The sequence below is a fragment of the Patella vulgata genome, chromosome 4 (assembly GCF_932274485.2).
Source record: "Patella vulgata chromosome 4, xgPatVulg1.2, whole genome shotgun sequence".
NCBI lineage: Eukaryota > Metazoa > Mollusca > Gastropoda > Patellidae > Patella > Patella vulgata.
Genome location: NC_065882.2, coordinates 33,092,019 through 33,107,850, shown reverse-complemented (window position 1 = coordinate 33,107,850; position 15,832 = coordinate 33,092,019). Strand labels below are relative to the sequence as shown.

At 34.6% G+C, this 15,832-nt stretch overlaps 1 protein-coding gene across 3 annotated transcripts in view; it reads right to left on the bottom strand.

The window, feature by feature from the left end:
* LOC126817150 (choline transporter-like protein 1) overlaps window positions 1–15,832 on the bottom strand; it is a 427,912-nt gene that overhangs the window by 205,945 nt on the left and 206,135 nt on the right. For all 3 annotated transcript variants that reach the window (XM_056100629.1, XM_050543993.2, XM_056100630.1), the window contains one exon: window positions 1,754–1,843. In XM_056100629.1, the coding sequence (XP_055956604.1) occupies window positions 1,754–1,843 (90 nt within the window). The remainder of the gene's footprint in view (window positions 1–1,753; window positions 1,844–15,832) is intronic.

The window sequence follows — 15,832 nt, the reverse complement described above, 5'->3', positions numbered from 1 at the left end:
TTTATTTAAACAAGCCTTTATCTGACTCTGTATACAACTGTTAATATGTCCATAATCTTGTTGCTTTTTTTTTGGGGGGGGGGGGTATGATTACATTGTCACTTTGTAAAGTGCCACTGAACACGTTATATAACAGGGGCTCTCGGTGTTAACCGAAAAAGTTCATTAAGATTTTCTGGCGTAGTTTCCACTTGTCAGTGGTGCAGTATGGAGATCAACAAGGACAGCTGTCTAGACGTTCAGATGGAACGGAAAAATCGAGGTCCTGTGTATACATTGGAGTGCACATAAAAGATCCCTTTGCAGTTGGAATTTGATATATAAGAGTAGGCTGTAGCGCCGCTGTCCAGACAAAATTTCCCTCGTAGCAAACAGTACCGTGTATGCCAGTCTTCATTAGCCCAGTCGAAGCAGAACAGTAGGACATTAAACCCCATTTCATTTAATTTCATATATAAAAGGGGCACACTACTGTAGTAATAATAACAACAGAAAGTCGGAGAATGCTGAATATCGCTAGAGTTAATCATCTCATTACCACAATGCTGCCCACCAAATTTGAAATGAATCTATTAAAAAGCAATTGTCATGCAAGATATGCCCAGATTTTGCAAGAGATGGAAAGAGAACAAGCTAAAAAAAAGCGATTTTACGTACAATCAGGGGCAATAATCCAGAAAGTTACGATCCGAAACGTGCAAGTAACCAAAGGAACCCAGATCTTTGGGATATAAACATATATTTTGAGTTTCATCAAAATCGGATAAAAATTGTGACCTCTAGAGGGACCACAACCTTGGTATTACATACTTTACACTATTTGCGTATGGAGAGCGGGCATTTTGACGGGCAGTGTGATATGTGTGATTATCAAAAAGAACCGAGATCTTTGTGTTATAAACATAAATTTCAAGCTTCATGATAATCGGATACAAATTGCGACCTTTGCCAACTGTTGACAGACCAACAGACTGACTGACATTGTGACGACTACATATAGTACATATATGACCAAGCATAATGACCAGTCAGTTTTAGATAGGTTTTAATTTCTCATGGTTAATATAAATCAGGATAGAAGCTAATTAGTTAAGTATTTAATCCATTATTGTTTATTTATGTTAATGTCTCTAGTGATAATCCTGTATAGTATATGTTTTGATGTCAACACTTGAGCTTATCCAATTATAGTTAGAATATAAAAAGGCTAATATACATCAATAATGAAGTCATTTGGTCACCTGACTTAGTAGCAGCTACCTCGGTCATCCACTGTGCTGTAAGTGTACATCGTATGTATTGAATTATTGTCATTTGTAAGAGATAAGTTCCAGGAATTAAAAGATTGAAGAACCATTCCAGACTTATTAGTTATTGAAGAACCTAGCGGTTATACATATACCCATGCTACTTGTGTGTGCATGAAGATGAATGTAAATCAGTTTATACATATACATCCATAATACATAAATACGTGCTTTTTGACCCAGTTTCGTCTGTTTCCGGTTCCAAAGCATAGATATTTAGCTCCTTGAAACGATTGTATGTGACATACTTTAGAACCATAAACTTAAAGCCATGCTGTTGACTTATGTTGTCAACTTATTATTACCAGTAACTAAATTATATCGCGATAGACATACTATGAGTTTTTGTGGTAGGGTTAGGTTTGCATAAATATTGACGGGTACAAATGTCCAACTGGCAAAAGTTTGAAACAAACTATTTCATAGTTAATACAACATAATCTTACCTATGCTGGCAATAACAGCTACTGTTAGAATCAGCCAAACAATGATTGAAGCAAAGTAACGGATGAGTAAAATCATTACCAATGCAAAAGCTGAAAATGCAAAACATTGATTTTATAGAAATAATGCTCAAATTGGGATATTTTAACTCATCTTCCCTGAGAGTAGGCCTATAAAGGGTGTTGTGCATGGGGAGTTCACATAGCTAACAAATATTTGTTATACTTTTTGCATTCTACCTAGACCGTTTATATAAATCTTGTATTACTAATAGATCAAGCAAGAGATGGATAGGCAACATGGAAATCAATAGGACCCATCTTCTCACGGCACAATCATCTCGCATATATTTTTTTTGTAGATCAATAACTTGGATGACAAATTTTGTGGAACTCTTCTATCTTAAAAGTTTAAAAACAGTTGCAGAAAAGTCGAGTTTATCAGGTCACCCAATGTAAAATTACACATCATTTCTCTATATTTTGATGTTTAAATTGCATGCGTAAACAGGCTTTTTCTGTGACTGTGAAACTTGGGACAACAAATATCTTTAATAATAACCCCATTATGTTTGCAATAATCATCACAGACACAAATATTAATTTTCATTATCTTATCCGTCAACACACCAAAGAAGCTTTCAAGGAAACATCCGAGAACAAGATCTTATGAATTGAGACCATTCTGGAAGATACATGATTTGTAGTAACATTGTAACATTATGTTATTGGGGCGAGAATTTGTCTGGTTTCAGACAGAACAGAGAAAACTCCATAAAAAAAATCTTGCATTGTAATAGGGGTGTTGGTGCTATAATAATTTTTGCAAGAGACGGACAAAGAACAAGTTAAAAATATACGATAGGTTGCCAGGCAACGAAACATACACCCATAGGAGCTGAGTCATCCAGGGAGTCAACAAGGGTTGTCGAATATTTTTTTTCTATCGTCAGAATATAACATATTTAAAACACATTTACAACACACTAAAATCTGATTACAAGTAACAATCCATTTGGATTCTAGTTCTGCCCTATTCTGACATTTAGCATATAAAAGATTTAACATCAATTGCCATAATCATCAGAAACCGTTGAAAATCAATAGGTGTTTTCATGTATTGATCTTAAACACTGTGTATAAATTTAAAGTCAATCGGATATTAACAAAGTCAATCGCATATTTTTTTCTATTGTCAGAATATAACATATTTAAAACACATTTACAACACACTAAAATCTGATTACAAGTAACAATCCATTTGGATTCTAGTTCTGCCCTATTCTGACATTAAGCATATAAAAGATTTAACATCAATTGCCATAATCATCAGAAACCGTTGAAAATCAATAGGTGTTTTCATGTATTGATCTTAAACACTGTGTATAAATTTAAAGTCAATCGGATATTAACATTTTAAGTATTATCATAGTTATAGGCCGTGGTGTGAAATTTCTAGCTAGCTTGCTTCTGTTTCTCCGTCCCGACCATTTTCGGGTGAAAAAAAACCTACATCATCTAATTCTTCTAGTATGACTTTGTATTGTCACACAACTTTTCTTTTATCAATTCTTTGACGTTTGATAGAAAACGTAAATTAAATATGGGCTTACTTGTCAATGTGCAATGGTATTTGAATTTCGCGGTGACTCGGTTTAAACAGATCACGTGACATAATTGGCCAATCAAACATACACGAAGAAAAGTTCAACAGGTCATGTGGTGAAAGGTCACCTGCTCTTTGTTTACGTTTTGTTATAACGGTACATGGCGGAAGGATAGCTAAAGTAAAACTGCATAGCTCGAGTACATTTTGTTAAAACACTGAGCTAAAACCGTTCACTGCGACAAGCTGGGAAAAATTTAAGGTATGTGCTAACCAGTGGATCAAATTAGATGGAAATGAGCCGGAGACAAATGCCGATTTGCTGGACAAAGCTGAATCAGAACTCCAGTCTGAGTCAGGAATGTGCAGACAAAACTCTCACTGGACTGAGGTATGGTAGAGGCTACAAGGCCTACTTATCACATTCCACGTTACCAAACTGTGTATGAAACATTATCACGATTCCTAAATTGTTGAAGAAAGTGATGTTTAGAAACAAGCAGCAAAAAAAAAAAAAAGAGAATAAGATAATAGGTCTGGTTAATTTGTTTAAGGGGATCGGATCATATTTCTTGCAAATGCAAGCTGATGAAGATATTCTCCCAAATGCATGACAACCCAGACCAAGGACTACTCCGCCCAAGACCACTCAGACCAATAGAGAAGTCCACTCAGACAAAGACAGAAGACCACTATGGTTAAGACTGTGTCAGCATTATTGAGGTGAAATACAATGTGCAGTACTCATACCCAACAAGTTGTTATGGAGAGAGAGAAATGGGATTTAACGTCCACTCGACACAAACTAGGTCATTTTGGGACTAACATATGGTTTAATTATTTTATTTCAATAATTCGCTTGCACGTAGGGGTCTTTAACAGTGGGAGGAAAGGGGAGGACCCAGAGAAAACCCACGAGGTTGGACAGGCGACCCTACTCTTGTCACGTACAACCGGGGATTCGAAACCAAGCCTGTTGACTCAATGACAGGCTTTATGATACAGTGCGCACGTGCTAACAATTCGGCCATCCAACCCCCATGTTATGGGGAAAATTAGAACCGAAATAGATGAGTTGGTACAAGTGCACTTACTTTTTTTTAAAAAAATATGTATGAAGAATTATTTCTGCCTCTGCATCACCAGTCAAAAAGGGGGCATATTCTGGCGCATTCCTCCCAGGTTGCCTGACTGTAGCTGTGGAAATTTAAACCTCTCTTGTTAAACTCTATTGAACAAATGACAGGGTTAGGGTGACTAGAGATCAAGCACCAAACAAAATTTTCAATGTGAATGTAAATCAAGCTGCATTACACTTTTACAGATAGATCAGTAATAGATGTACTTGTTACAAGTGAAAACTTTCTTGTATGGTTTTGTGTATATTGTTCGAATATAAAAGTGACAGCCAAACATATGCTGACAGTGACATTGATTTTAATAGTGATGATGATATTGATGAAATTATGTGAGTAGGCCTACACCTGTATACATGTATTTTTGTAAGCGTTTTTTTAATATTACATATTTTAAATATGTTTTACTTAAATGTACTGTACATGTCAATAAATTTTCATATTATATTTTGTCACTTTATGCTTACTATATGTTTTTATTTTACTTTTTTATTCTAATTCATTTCCGACGGTTTCCCCTTGTCAGTGGTGCAGGCGGAGGGCTGACAAGGCACAAGGACAGCAGTCTAGTCGAGGTCCTGTGTATACATTGGTGTGCACGTAAAAAGATCCCTTGGCAGTTGTAATTTGATATAAACGTAGGCCACAGTGCTGAGCCCAGGCAAAATTTGCTTTATAGCACACTGTATGGCGTATATGCCCATCTTCATTAGACCATTTCATTTCTAATTCATTTTACTAGAACCATTTTACTTAGGTAATTACTGTTTGTTTTTCTCTTATATGTACTTTTATTTACTGGTTGGTATATATCTTTCAATTTTGTACAGTGTATATGGGCACAAGACCTGATATCTGTGTAAATACATGTATTCTGTGAATATAAGAACCTGAACAGCACATTAGAAACCGTTCTCCAGTATTAATACACTTTAAAAAATGATGATGTTATTATTATTATTATATACATTTTTCATTAATACTAGTGGTGTATGGTATTGTTGTGTACGAGGAAATTTATATAATTGCATTTGTTTATTTTTTTTAATTTCTTTCTTTAAATAAATGTAATCTTATACTCTCTTATAGGGGGTTGGGTAGCCGAATGGGTAGCATATCATAAGGTCTGTCATTGAGTCCACTGGCGTGGTTTAGATTCCACGGTTGTACTTGACAAGGAGAAGGGTGGCCTGTCCAACCTCATGGGTTGTCAGTAATGAAAACATTTACAACACACTAAAATCTGATTACGAGTAACAACTTATTAAGTAATTATAAGAATTCTTTAGAATTTGTTTGGTTTCTAGTTCTGACCTATACTAACGTTTAGTATACAAAACATTTAATATCAAAGTGATCCAGGGTTATAAATCTGGCAGTAATTATCGGAAATCGTTGAAAATCAATAGGCATCTTCATCTCATGACCTTAAACACTTTGTATAAATCTATAGTCAATTGGATATTAACTTTAGCCTCTAGAGTGTCCACAAGATTTTTCAAAGTGATCAAGGGCCATAACTCTGGCAGAAAATTATCGGAAATCGCTGAAAATCAATAGGTCTCTTCGTCGCATGACCTTAAACACTGTGTACAAATTCAAAGTCAATCGGGTATTAATTTTAGCATCTAGAGCGTACACAAGCATTTGAGGATGCCAGGCCGACGGACGGACGGGGGCGACAACAATATACGACTACATTTCAATGTGGACATATAAAAAACAATTTTTCATACAATCCAGGGCCATAATCCAGGATGTTACGATCCAACTTGCATCAATATCGAAAGGAACCAATATCTTTAGGAAATAATCATATATTTTAAATTTTATCAAAATCAGAAAAAAATTGTGACATCTAGGGGTCCATAACGTAGGTATTACTATTGCCAGACAGTCTTGGTCCAATTTTCATGAAATTTTGGACGCCAGGCAGATGGACGGGGACGACAACAATATACAACCACATTTCAATGTGGGCATATAAAAAGCAATTTTTCATACAATCCAGGGGCATAATTCCACTCTCATCCGAGCGCCCGAAGGGCGCGATGGATGAGAAGAATTATATGAATATATAGCCCGAGGGCTCGAGGATTTATGATTGCATGTTTCTTGTGACGTCACTAGAATCTGGACTAAATTCAACGTTTAAAGTAAACAAAACTCACACGTGCGTGTGTACATAACAATCACGTGTCCCTAGATCAGGGTATATAAACAGTACTATAGCCATCATCGATGTCTTTTTTCTTGTTGAGTGGCCCGAGGAATGGACTTTCGTATGATGCCCAATTTATACAGATAGTATGACCAAGCAGCAAAATATGACATGCTGAAAATCAAGTATTTTCTGATTTGGAGCGTTTTGGGACGCCTGTATCTCGAAAACTGCTCCAAGGATTTTTCTTAAACTTTTCCTATCGAGAGTCCCTCCGGTAGTCTTGTACATGAATCCATCCAATAAGACATTGAAATGTCTGGAATAGGTAAAATAACGTGCTAAAAATCGAAAAAAGTTGAAAAATCGTGAAATTTTAGAAAATGCTCTATTACTTTATTATTTAAACAAATATTTACAAAAAAGTTACACATTCAGATAGCTGACCTAATTACGATTCTAACGATGTATAATATGTATTGAAATATTTAAATTTAATTTTCGATATATTGACATTTTTGAATTTTTGGCACTTTTGAACATAGGATTTCTCAGGGCCATTTTATCTGATCAGATAATGTAATAAATCATTAAATAGCCCTGTGGCTATTTGATAAGAAAATCCGGTTATTAAAACTATCCCGACAATAATCTCCATACCGGACGTATTCAAAAAATGAAAAAAAAAAGGTTTAAAAAAATAGCGCTCTTGCGAAAATCTTGATTTCTCCATCAGATGTTAGCGGAACAAAAGAACTAAAGTATCGCTGGATAGCCCCATTAATGGACTATCATATGACATCTGAATGATTCGATTTAGATGGCTAGAAAATAAATTATGGTACGCCGAAAATCTAGTATTTTCCGTTTTGGAAAACCGTAAAAAGTAAAAAAAATGTCGATCTTGCGAAAAAAGTGATTACTACGCCAGATTCCACCGAATCAAAACAACTAAAGTGTCATTGAATAATTCAAACAATGGACGATCTTATGACATCTAAATGGTAAAAATTCGCGGGTTAGGCAATATATAATGGAACGCTGAAAATCTATTATTTTCCGTTTTGGAGCATTTTGAGAGGCCTTTTTCTCAAACACAACAACTACGTTTTTTCTTAAACTTATTTTACTCAGAGTCCTATGGGTGGGCTATGGCGTGAGTCCAAAAATAAAAGCATTGAAATAACATAAGTTGTCCAAAAAGAGCCTCAATCTTGGAAAAAAATTTGAAAAATCCTTAGATTACTGAAAATGATCTTCTAATTTTCTTTCTTTGGAAAACAGCTGAATGGATTATTCTGAAACTTTTGAACATAGGATTTCTCAGGGCCATTTTATCTGATCAGATAATGTAATAAATCATTAAATAGTCCTGTGGCTATTTGATAAGCCAATCCGGTTATTAAAACTATCCCGACAATAATCGCCATACAGGACGTATTTAAAAAATGAAGAAAAAAGGTTTAAAAAAATAGCCCTCATGCGAAAATCTTGATTTCTCCATCAGATGTTAGCGGACCAAAAGAACTAAAGTATCGCTGGATAGCCCCATTAATGGACTATCATATGACATCTGAATGATACAATTTAGATGGCTGGAAAATAAATTATGGTACGTCGAAAATCTAGTATTTTCCGTTTTGGAGCATTGTAAGACGCCATTTTCTCGAAAACGAAAACTATGATTTTTCTTAAACTTTTTTTACTCAGAGTCCTATCGGTGGACTATGGCGTGAGTCCAAAAATAATAGTATTGAAATAATATAACTGGTCCAAAAAGAACCTCAATCTTGAAGAAACTTGAAAAATCTTTAAATTACTGAAAATGATCTTCTAATTTTCTTTCTTTGGAAAACAGCTGAATGGATTATTCTGAAACTTCTTGTACAGAAGGTAAGGTAACCAGACAACTTGTTAAAGCTATCCCGACAATGATCCAAAAACCGGAAGTAGTCGAAACAATATCCGATATTTTGAGGGAAAAAAAACATAAAAAGGAAAAAAAATGGTGATCTTGCGAAAAAAGTTATTACTACGTAATATTTCACCGAATCAAAACAACTAAAGAGTCATTGGAGAGCCCGAACAATGGTAGGGTGACCCACCATAAATAAATATCTCCATATATCTCGACAATTACGCCACAATATTTATATATATGCCAAGCCTCAAATCAGTTTCACACAATTATAGTCATTAAATAAACGATCATGTTGTACTTAATAAGCTATGACCATTAATCATGTATAAATAATAGACTGAAAACTGGTTCCAAGAGTCATCCATAACATCCAGACACTTTTGAGTAAAAGATAGGTTACGTGCCCTTATTTTGAAAATTAGACTCGCTTAACCAGTCTATCGACCATTCTACGTCTGATTGACAGGTCGGGATAATCAAGACTACTTTTTTACGAAACGTAACAGAAAGCTAGAACAAGAAATTGAATTTAGAAATAAGCACGTTAGGTAGCTCAACAATCGTTTTAAGAAGCTTGTAAAAGTAAAATGAAACTACTGCTAGTATCATGTTCCTGCCTAACCCGAGTGATTCAGAGATATTATTTGTACTAAACCAAAAGATGCCGCTCTTAACGGTACAGTTAATGATAAAGCGATTTAAAAAATGAAACGAACGTAATTTCTAAATCTGCTGTAATAACCAAGAAGCTTAATTTAACTGCTATTCAAAATCGTCAACAATAAATTTTTTACGGCTGTATTAGTTGATAGATTTGTAGAGAATTGCACGTGCCATGGCTATTTATAGTATCATACTGTCAGAAAGTTGGTCTCGGCACGGCGAATGTGCACGCTTCAGTGGTAGTCTCGAACTATCAGCGGTGGACTGTATTTCTGCGAGTACATGGGTCACCCTAACATTGGAGGATCGTATGACATCTAAATAGTAAAAATTCGCGGGTTAGGCAATATATAATGAAACGCTGAAAATCTATTATTTTCCTTTTTGGAGCCTATTCAGACGCTTTTATCTCGAAAACTTCTCTTATTTCCTTTCTTAAACTTCTGTTACTTAGAGTCCTAACCGTGGTCTATGGTGTGAATCCAAATTTAAAAGCCTCAATATTGTATAAATGGTCCAAAAGGGCCACAATCTTTGAAAAAGGTCGAAAAATCGTTATATCTGTAAATCTGCTTCTAATGGTATAAGAGAGGTAAAACTGTCCAATGGATCTGTCTGAAACTTCTGGTACAGGAAGTTAAGTTCCCATACCACTTGTTAAATCTATCCTGATAATGATCCGTAAATAGGAAGTAGTCAAAAAAATATTCAATATTATTTCTTTATTTTAACAGATTTTCAAAAAAAAGTTATACATTCAGATAGCTGTCCTAATAACGATTATAACCATGTATAATATGTATTGAGTTATTGAAATTTAATTTTCGATATTTTGACATTTTGAAATTTTTGACACTTTTGAACATAGGATTTCCAAGGGGCATTTTATCTGATCAGACAATGTAATATATCATTACATAGCCCTGTGGCTATTTGATAAGCCAATCAGGTTATCCCGACAATAATCTCCATACCGGACGTATTCAAAAAATGAAGAAAAAGGTTAAAAAAAATTAGCGCTCTTGCGAAAAACTTGATTTCTCCATCAGATCTTAGCGGATCAAAAGAACTAAAGTATCGCGGGATAGCCCCATTAATGGACTATCATATGACATCTGAATGATGCGATTTAGATGGATAGAAAATAAATTATCGTACGCCGAAAATCTAGTATTTTCCGTTTTGGAAAACCGTAAAAAGTAAAAAAAATGTCGATCTTGCGAAAAAAGTGATTACTACGCCAGATTCCACCGAATCAAAACAACTAAAGTGTCATTGAATAGTTCAAACAATGGACGATCTTATGACATCTAAATAGTAAAAATTCGCGGGTTAGGCAATATATAATGGAACGCTCAAAATCTATTATTTTCTTTTTTTGAGTCTATTCAGACGCTTTTATTTCGAAACCTTCTCTCTTTCCTTTCTTAAACCTATGGTCTATGGCGTGAATCTAAATTTAAAAGCCTCAATATAGTATAAATGGTCCAAAAGGGCCACAATCTTTGAAAAAAAGTCGAAAAATCGTTATATCTGTAAATCTGCTTCTAATGGTGTAATGTCCAATGGATCTTTCTGAAACTTCTGGTACAGGAAGTTAAGTTCCCATACCACTTGTTAAATCTATCCCGATAATGATCCGTAAACAGGAAGTAGTCAAAAAAATATTCGATATTTAAAAAAAAAGACAGTAAAAAAATCGGTGCTCTTGCAACAATCAGGATTTCACCGTCGGGTGTGATCGGATCAGAACATCTAATGTATCGTTTGATAGCTCGATAAATGGGCTATTGTATGACACACTTCCTGTCTGATTCCTGAAAGCCGGTTCAGTGCTGCTTGCAGGTCTAGTTATTATTATTATTTACCGCGGGAGCCTATTTCTCCATGATCGAAAACAGATATCGATCTGGGGTTCAATTTTCTATCTGGAAACCATGTGGTGGCTACTTGATAAAGTATTTTTGAAACTTCTGCGCAGACCGGGAGTGGCCGAATTTTGAACGGTAGCAATAAATCAAAAATCGGCCGTGGTTTCGCCAATTCTTTACCTATTTTAAAAAAATTAACATTTTTGGAAACCCTGAATCTTTTCCGAGACAATGGCTATCTCACATTTTTCAATTTCGAACAGTCATCTATGGCATTTGTCGTTCGAAATTTGAAAATACGTTGTTTAGGAGACAATTTTTGTTATTTTTCAAAATTTTCAAATTTGACCTACATTTTTGGGTACTTGAAGGCGATCCGATTCCAGTAATATAACTTTCATTCAGAGTTATCACCCTTTATTTTTCGATTTTTTTCGAATTTTCTGCCCATTTTGTGAGCCTGAGTTTCGTTTTACGTCCGAATCGACGTTTCTGAAACTTCTGGAACATGAAGTTATAGTCCAAATCCAACTGATAAAGCTATTTCGACAAGGATCCTTAAACCGGAAGTGGCCGAAAAATTGTCTGATATTTTGAAGAAAACGCAAAAAATGGGTGCTTTTGGGAAAGACGTGATTTCTCCACTCAGTATCAACGGATTAAAGAAATTAAGGTATCGGTGGGTAGCCCAGGGATTTGACCATCATATGATACCAATTTCACACGAATCCTATGAGAGGGCAGCAAAATATGACATGTTGAAAATCAAATATTTTCTGATTTGGAGCGTTTTTGGACGCCTATATCTCGAAAACTACTCCAAGGATTTTTTTTCAAACTTTCCCTATCGAGAGTCCCTCTGGTATTATTGTGCATGAATCCATCCAATAAGACATTGAAATTTCTGGAATAGGTAAAATAACGTACTGAAAATCGAAAAAAGTTGAAAAATCGTGAAATTTTGGAAAATGCTCTATTATTTCTTTATTTTAACAGATTTTCAAAAAAAAAGGTAATACATTCAGATAGCTGTCCTAATTACGACTCTAACCAGGTATAATATGTATTGAGTTTAATCTTTAAGTGGCATTTAGTGATTGGGGTACACAATAACAGAACACAATTTTTATGGGAAACAATCACTGGTTTTATTCTAATAGCACGACGTTTCGACAAGTATCCTCTTATCGTTATCAAGCACATTCTGTTAATGTATTGAGTTATTGAAATTTAATTTTCGATATTTTGACATTTTGATATTTTTGACACTTTTGAAAATAGGATTTCTCAGGGCCATTTTATCTGATCTCTATTTTTCTTTGTTGGGAAACAGCTGAATGGATTTTTCTGAAACTTCTTGTACAGAAGGTTTGGTAACCAAACAACTTGTTAAAACTATCCCGACAATGATCCAAAAACCGGAAGTAGTCGAAAAAATATCCGATAATTTGAGAAAAAAAAAACTATAAAGCAAAAAAATGGTGATCTTGCAAAAAAAGTGATTACTACGTAAGATTTCATCGAATCAAAACAACTAATTGTCATTGGATGGCCCGAACAATGGACGATCGTATGACATCTAAATGGTAAAAATTCGCTGGTTAGGCAATATATAATGGGACGCTGAAAATCTAGTATTTTCATTTTGGGGGGCTATTCAGATGCTTTCATCCCGTAAACTTGTCTTATTTCCTTTCTTAAACTTCTGTTACTTAGAGTCCTAACGGTGGTCTAGGGTGTGAATCCAGATTTAAAAGCCTCAATATAGTATAAATGGTCCAAAAAGGGCCACAATCTTTGAAAAAAGTCGAAAAATCGTTATATCTTCTCATGGTATAAGGGAGATAACACACTGGTATCAGACTAGCATTTATTTGCTAAATATCGTTAAATATCTTCTTATTTTCCTTTCTTTTAAAAACTGTCCAATGGATCTTTCTGAAACTTCTGGTACATGAAGTTAAGTTCCCATACAACAGGCTCTAAAATGGAAAATTCTAGATTTTCAGCGTCCCATAAAATAGCATTTTCAATAATTTCATTTCAGCGTGTTGAACCAACTATGTCACTTCCGGTTTTAATAAAAATTAATTTCTCGCTTACAAAAACTTTTTTGTTTGTGTTACAGAGGGGATTAATTATCAATATAAATTCAAGATTTATGGAAACCTTGTTAAAAATCGTTGGTCTTCCCCTTTAATGTTTACAAGATTATTAAGATTCACACACCTAGCTGATTTATAGCCAAGTTTCCTTCTGTTTTTTACCCTAACCTTAATAGTTTGTTCACTAGATTGAGTCCAGTGGTGATAACTTGATTGAGTGAAAGAAAGTTCAGGAAACAGATTATAAACCTCTTGTGTAATCCTACAAGTGAACAGCAACTCACCACTTATCGAAATCAACTCATCTCTGCTGTAGGTGATCATGATGAAACTCACTATACAAACGTTTTGTGTTTAATTTTATCAAACCTATTAATATTTTCCAAAGTTACTCCAAATATAGTAATTCACAATATCATTATCATGTCTGATGTAAAAAATTGTAATCCAAAATTAACTCTAAAAGACTAAAATTGCCAGAAACTTGGAGAGAAAGACACAATGCAACCACTAGGCAGCCATCTTATATATGTTTGAGATGGGTAAGCATCAGGGTCCTTTATTCATTTTGAAACGAACTGGCTAGAATTTGGTCAATTGAGGTCCCGTAGGATATGGGTTAATTATAAGCTCCATTTCCTTTAATATAACTAGACTTCAACAAAAAAATTCTTGGTAATTTGTTGTGGAGAATGTCATATTTTAATGTATGTGATTGCCACAAAAATAACGACAGGTACACCCTTTTGAAAATTTTCCATATTTAATTCACGTACCGTCTTGAAGTTCACGTCCGTAATATTTCAGAATAAATTAATCATTGTCTTCGTTTATTCGATGAAACGTTCGCGCTTCGTAAGTCGATGATCTAAAATATTAGCATTTTTCAACTATTGCCAGTATCAGAAAATGCTGTAGTCAAAATAAGCTGATAGGGCACCATGACATTTCTAGTCTTTGTCGATCAGGTAACTAGTCACGTAACTTGGCAAAAGTTTTTATTCATTCGTCAATTGATAGACACACTGCACAATTGTCACTTGACAACCATACTTGAAATTGCTTTAAAATAAAAATTCTGTACGTTTATGATATAGCCTTCAATAAAACAATATTTCAAAAATTAAGACTTTGTCAGAATGTGTATAAAAAACAATAAAAATCATAATCATAAAAATCTAATTTACAAGTGTTTAATTTCTCAATCATTGTTAAAAAATAAACAACCCAATTGATTAATGATGCATAATGATTAATTTTTGAACAGTGATCAGGAAATTAAATACTTGTAAATTGGACACTCATTATCAAAATTAATCAGTCAGCTTTAAACTGGACACATGTACAAATTAGATGATTTTTGGTGATTTTAAACGATTTTTACGAATTTTTAAACAAAGGTTTGATATTAAACGAATGTGAAAGAAATTAGTGCTAGATACACAAGATTAAACGATACCTGGGTTTACAGTGCCTACTGCCATGTATTTGGATTTCAATGGCGTCAGCCAGGCAGTTTGGCGGAGCGGGGCGTATTTTTAACGGCATGTTGTGAACATACCGCCGATCTGACTTAAGCGAAGGAAAAAAGCCGGAATTAGATCAAATGAACTGAACATTTTGATCCGAGTTGGGTGAAGATCTGACTTAGAAAATCCGTCTTACGCGCACAAATTCAATAAGAAAATCGTGCAGGATCAAAGGGTCCAAACGATTTTATCCGAGTTGAGCAAAGATCTGACTTATACAAATCCGACTTATACGAGGTTTACTCTATATCTAAATGGCTTTTAAAATCGGAAAAAAAAGTGTGACCTCTAGAGATCAACAAGCTAAAAGTAAAATGAGACTTTTCAACCATTCAGGGGCCATAATCCAGGAAGTTATGTTTGGATAAGTGTGATTATCAAAATGAAGATCTTCATGATAAAAACATATATTTAAAGTTTCATCAAATTGAATAAAAACTGTGACCTCTAGAGGGTCCACAACCTTGATATACCATATTTTTACAATGTTTGCGTACAAGGGGCGGCTATTAGTCCGTCAGTTTTGGTCTGATTTTCACAAAATTCGAACTCAACCATCAATAGTGTATAACTGTGATGTATCCACACGTGTTTTTTTTTTAAATCGGATAAAAATTGTGAATTCTAGAGGGACCACAAGCTGAAAGCGTGATTTTTCGTACAATCAGGGGCCATAATTCAGTAAGTTACCATCCGATATGCGTAAATATCGAAAGGAACCAAGATCTCTGGGATATAAACATTGCATTCCAAGTTTAATCAGAATCGGATGAAAAACTGTGACCTCTAGCTGGTCAACCACCTTGATACACCATATGTTACACTATTTGTGTATAAGGGGCGGCCATTTTGTCCGGCAGTTTTGGTCGAACTCGACCATCATTAGGGTGTAGCGGTGATATACTAAAATGTTTTTTAAAATTGGATAAAAATTGTGACCTCTAGAGGAACCACAAGCTAAACACACCTTTTTTCCTAAAATCAGGGGCCATAATTCAGGAAGTTACGATCCGATATGTGCGAATATCGAAAGGAAACAAGATATTTGGGTTATAAACATGCATTTCAAGTTTCATCTAAATCAGATCAA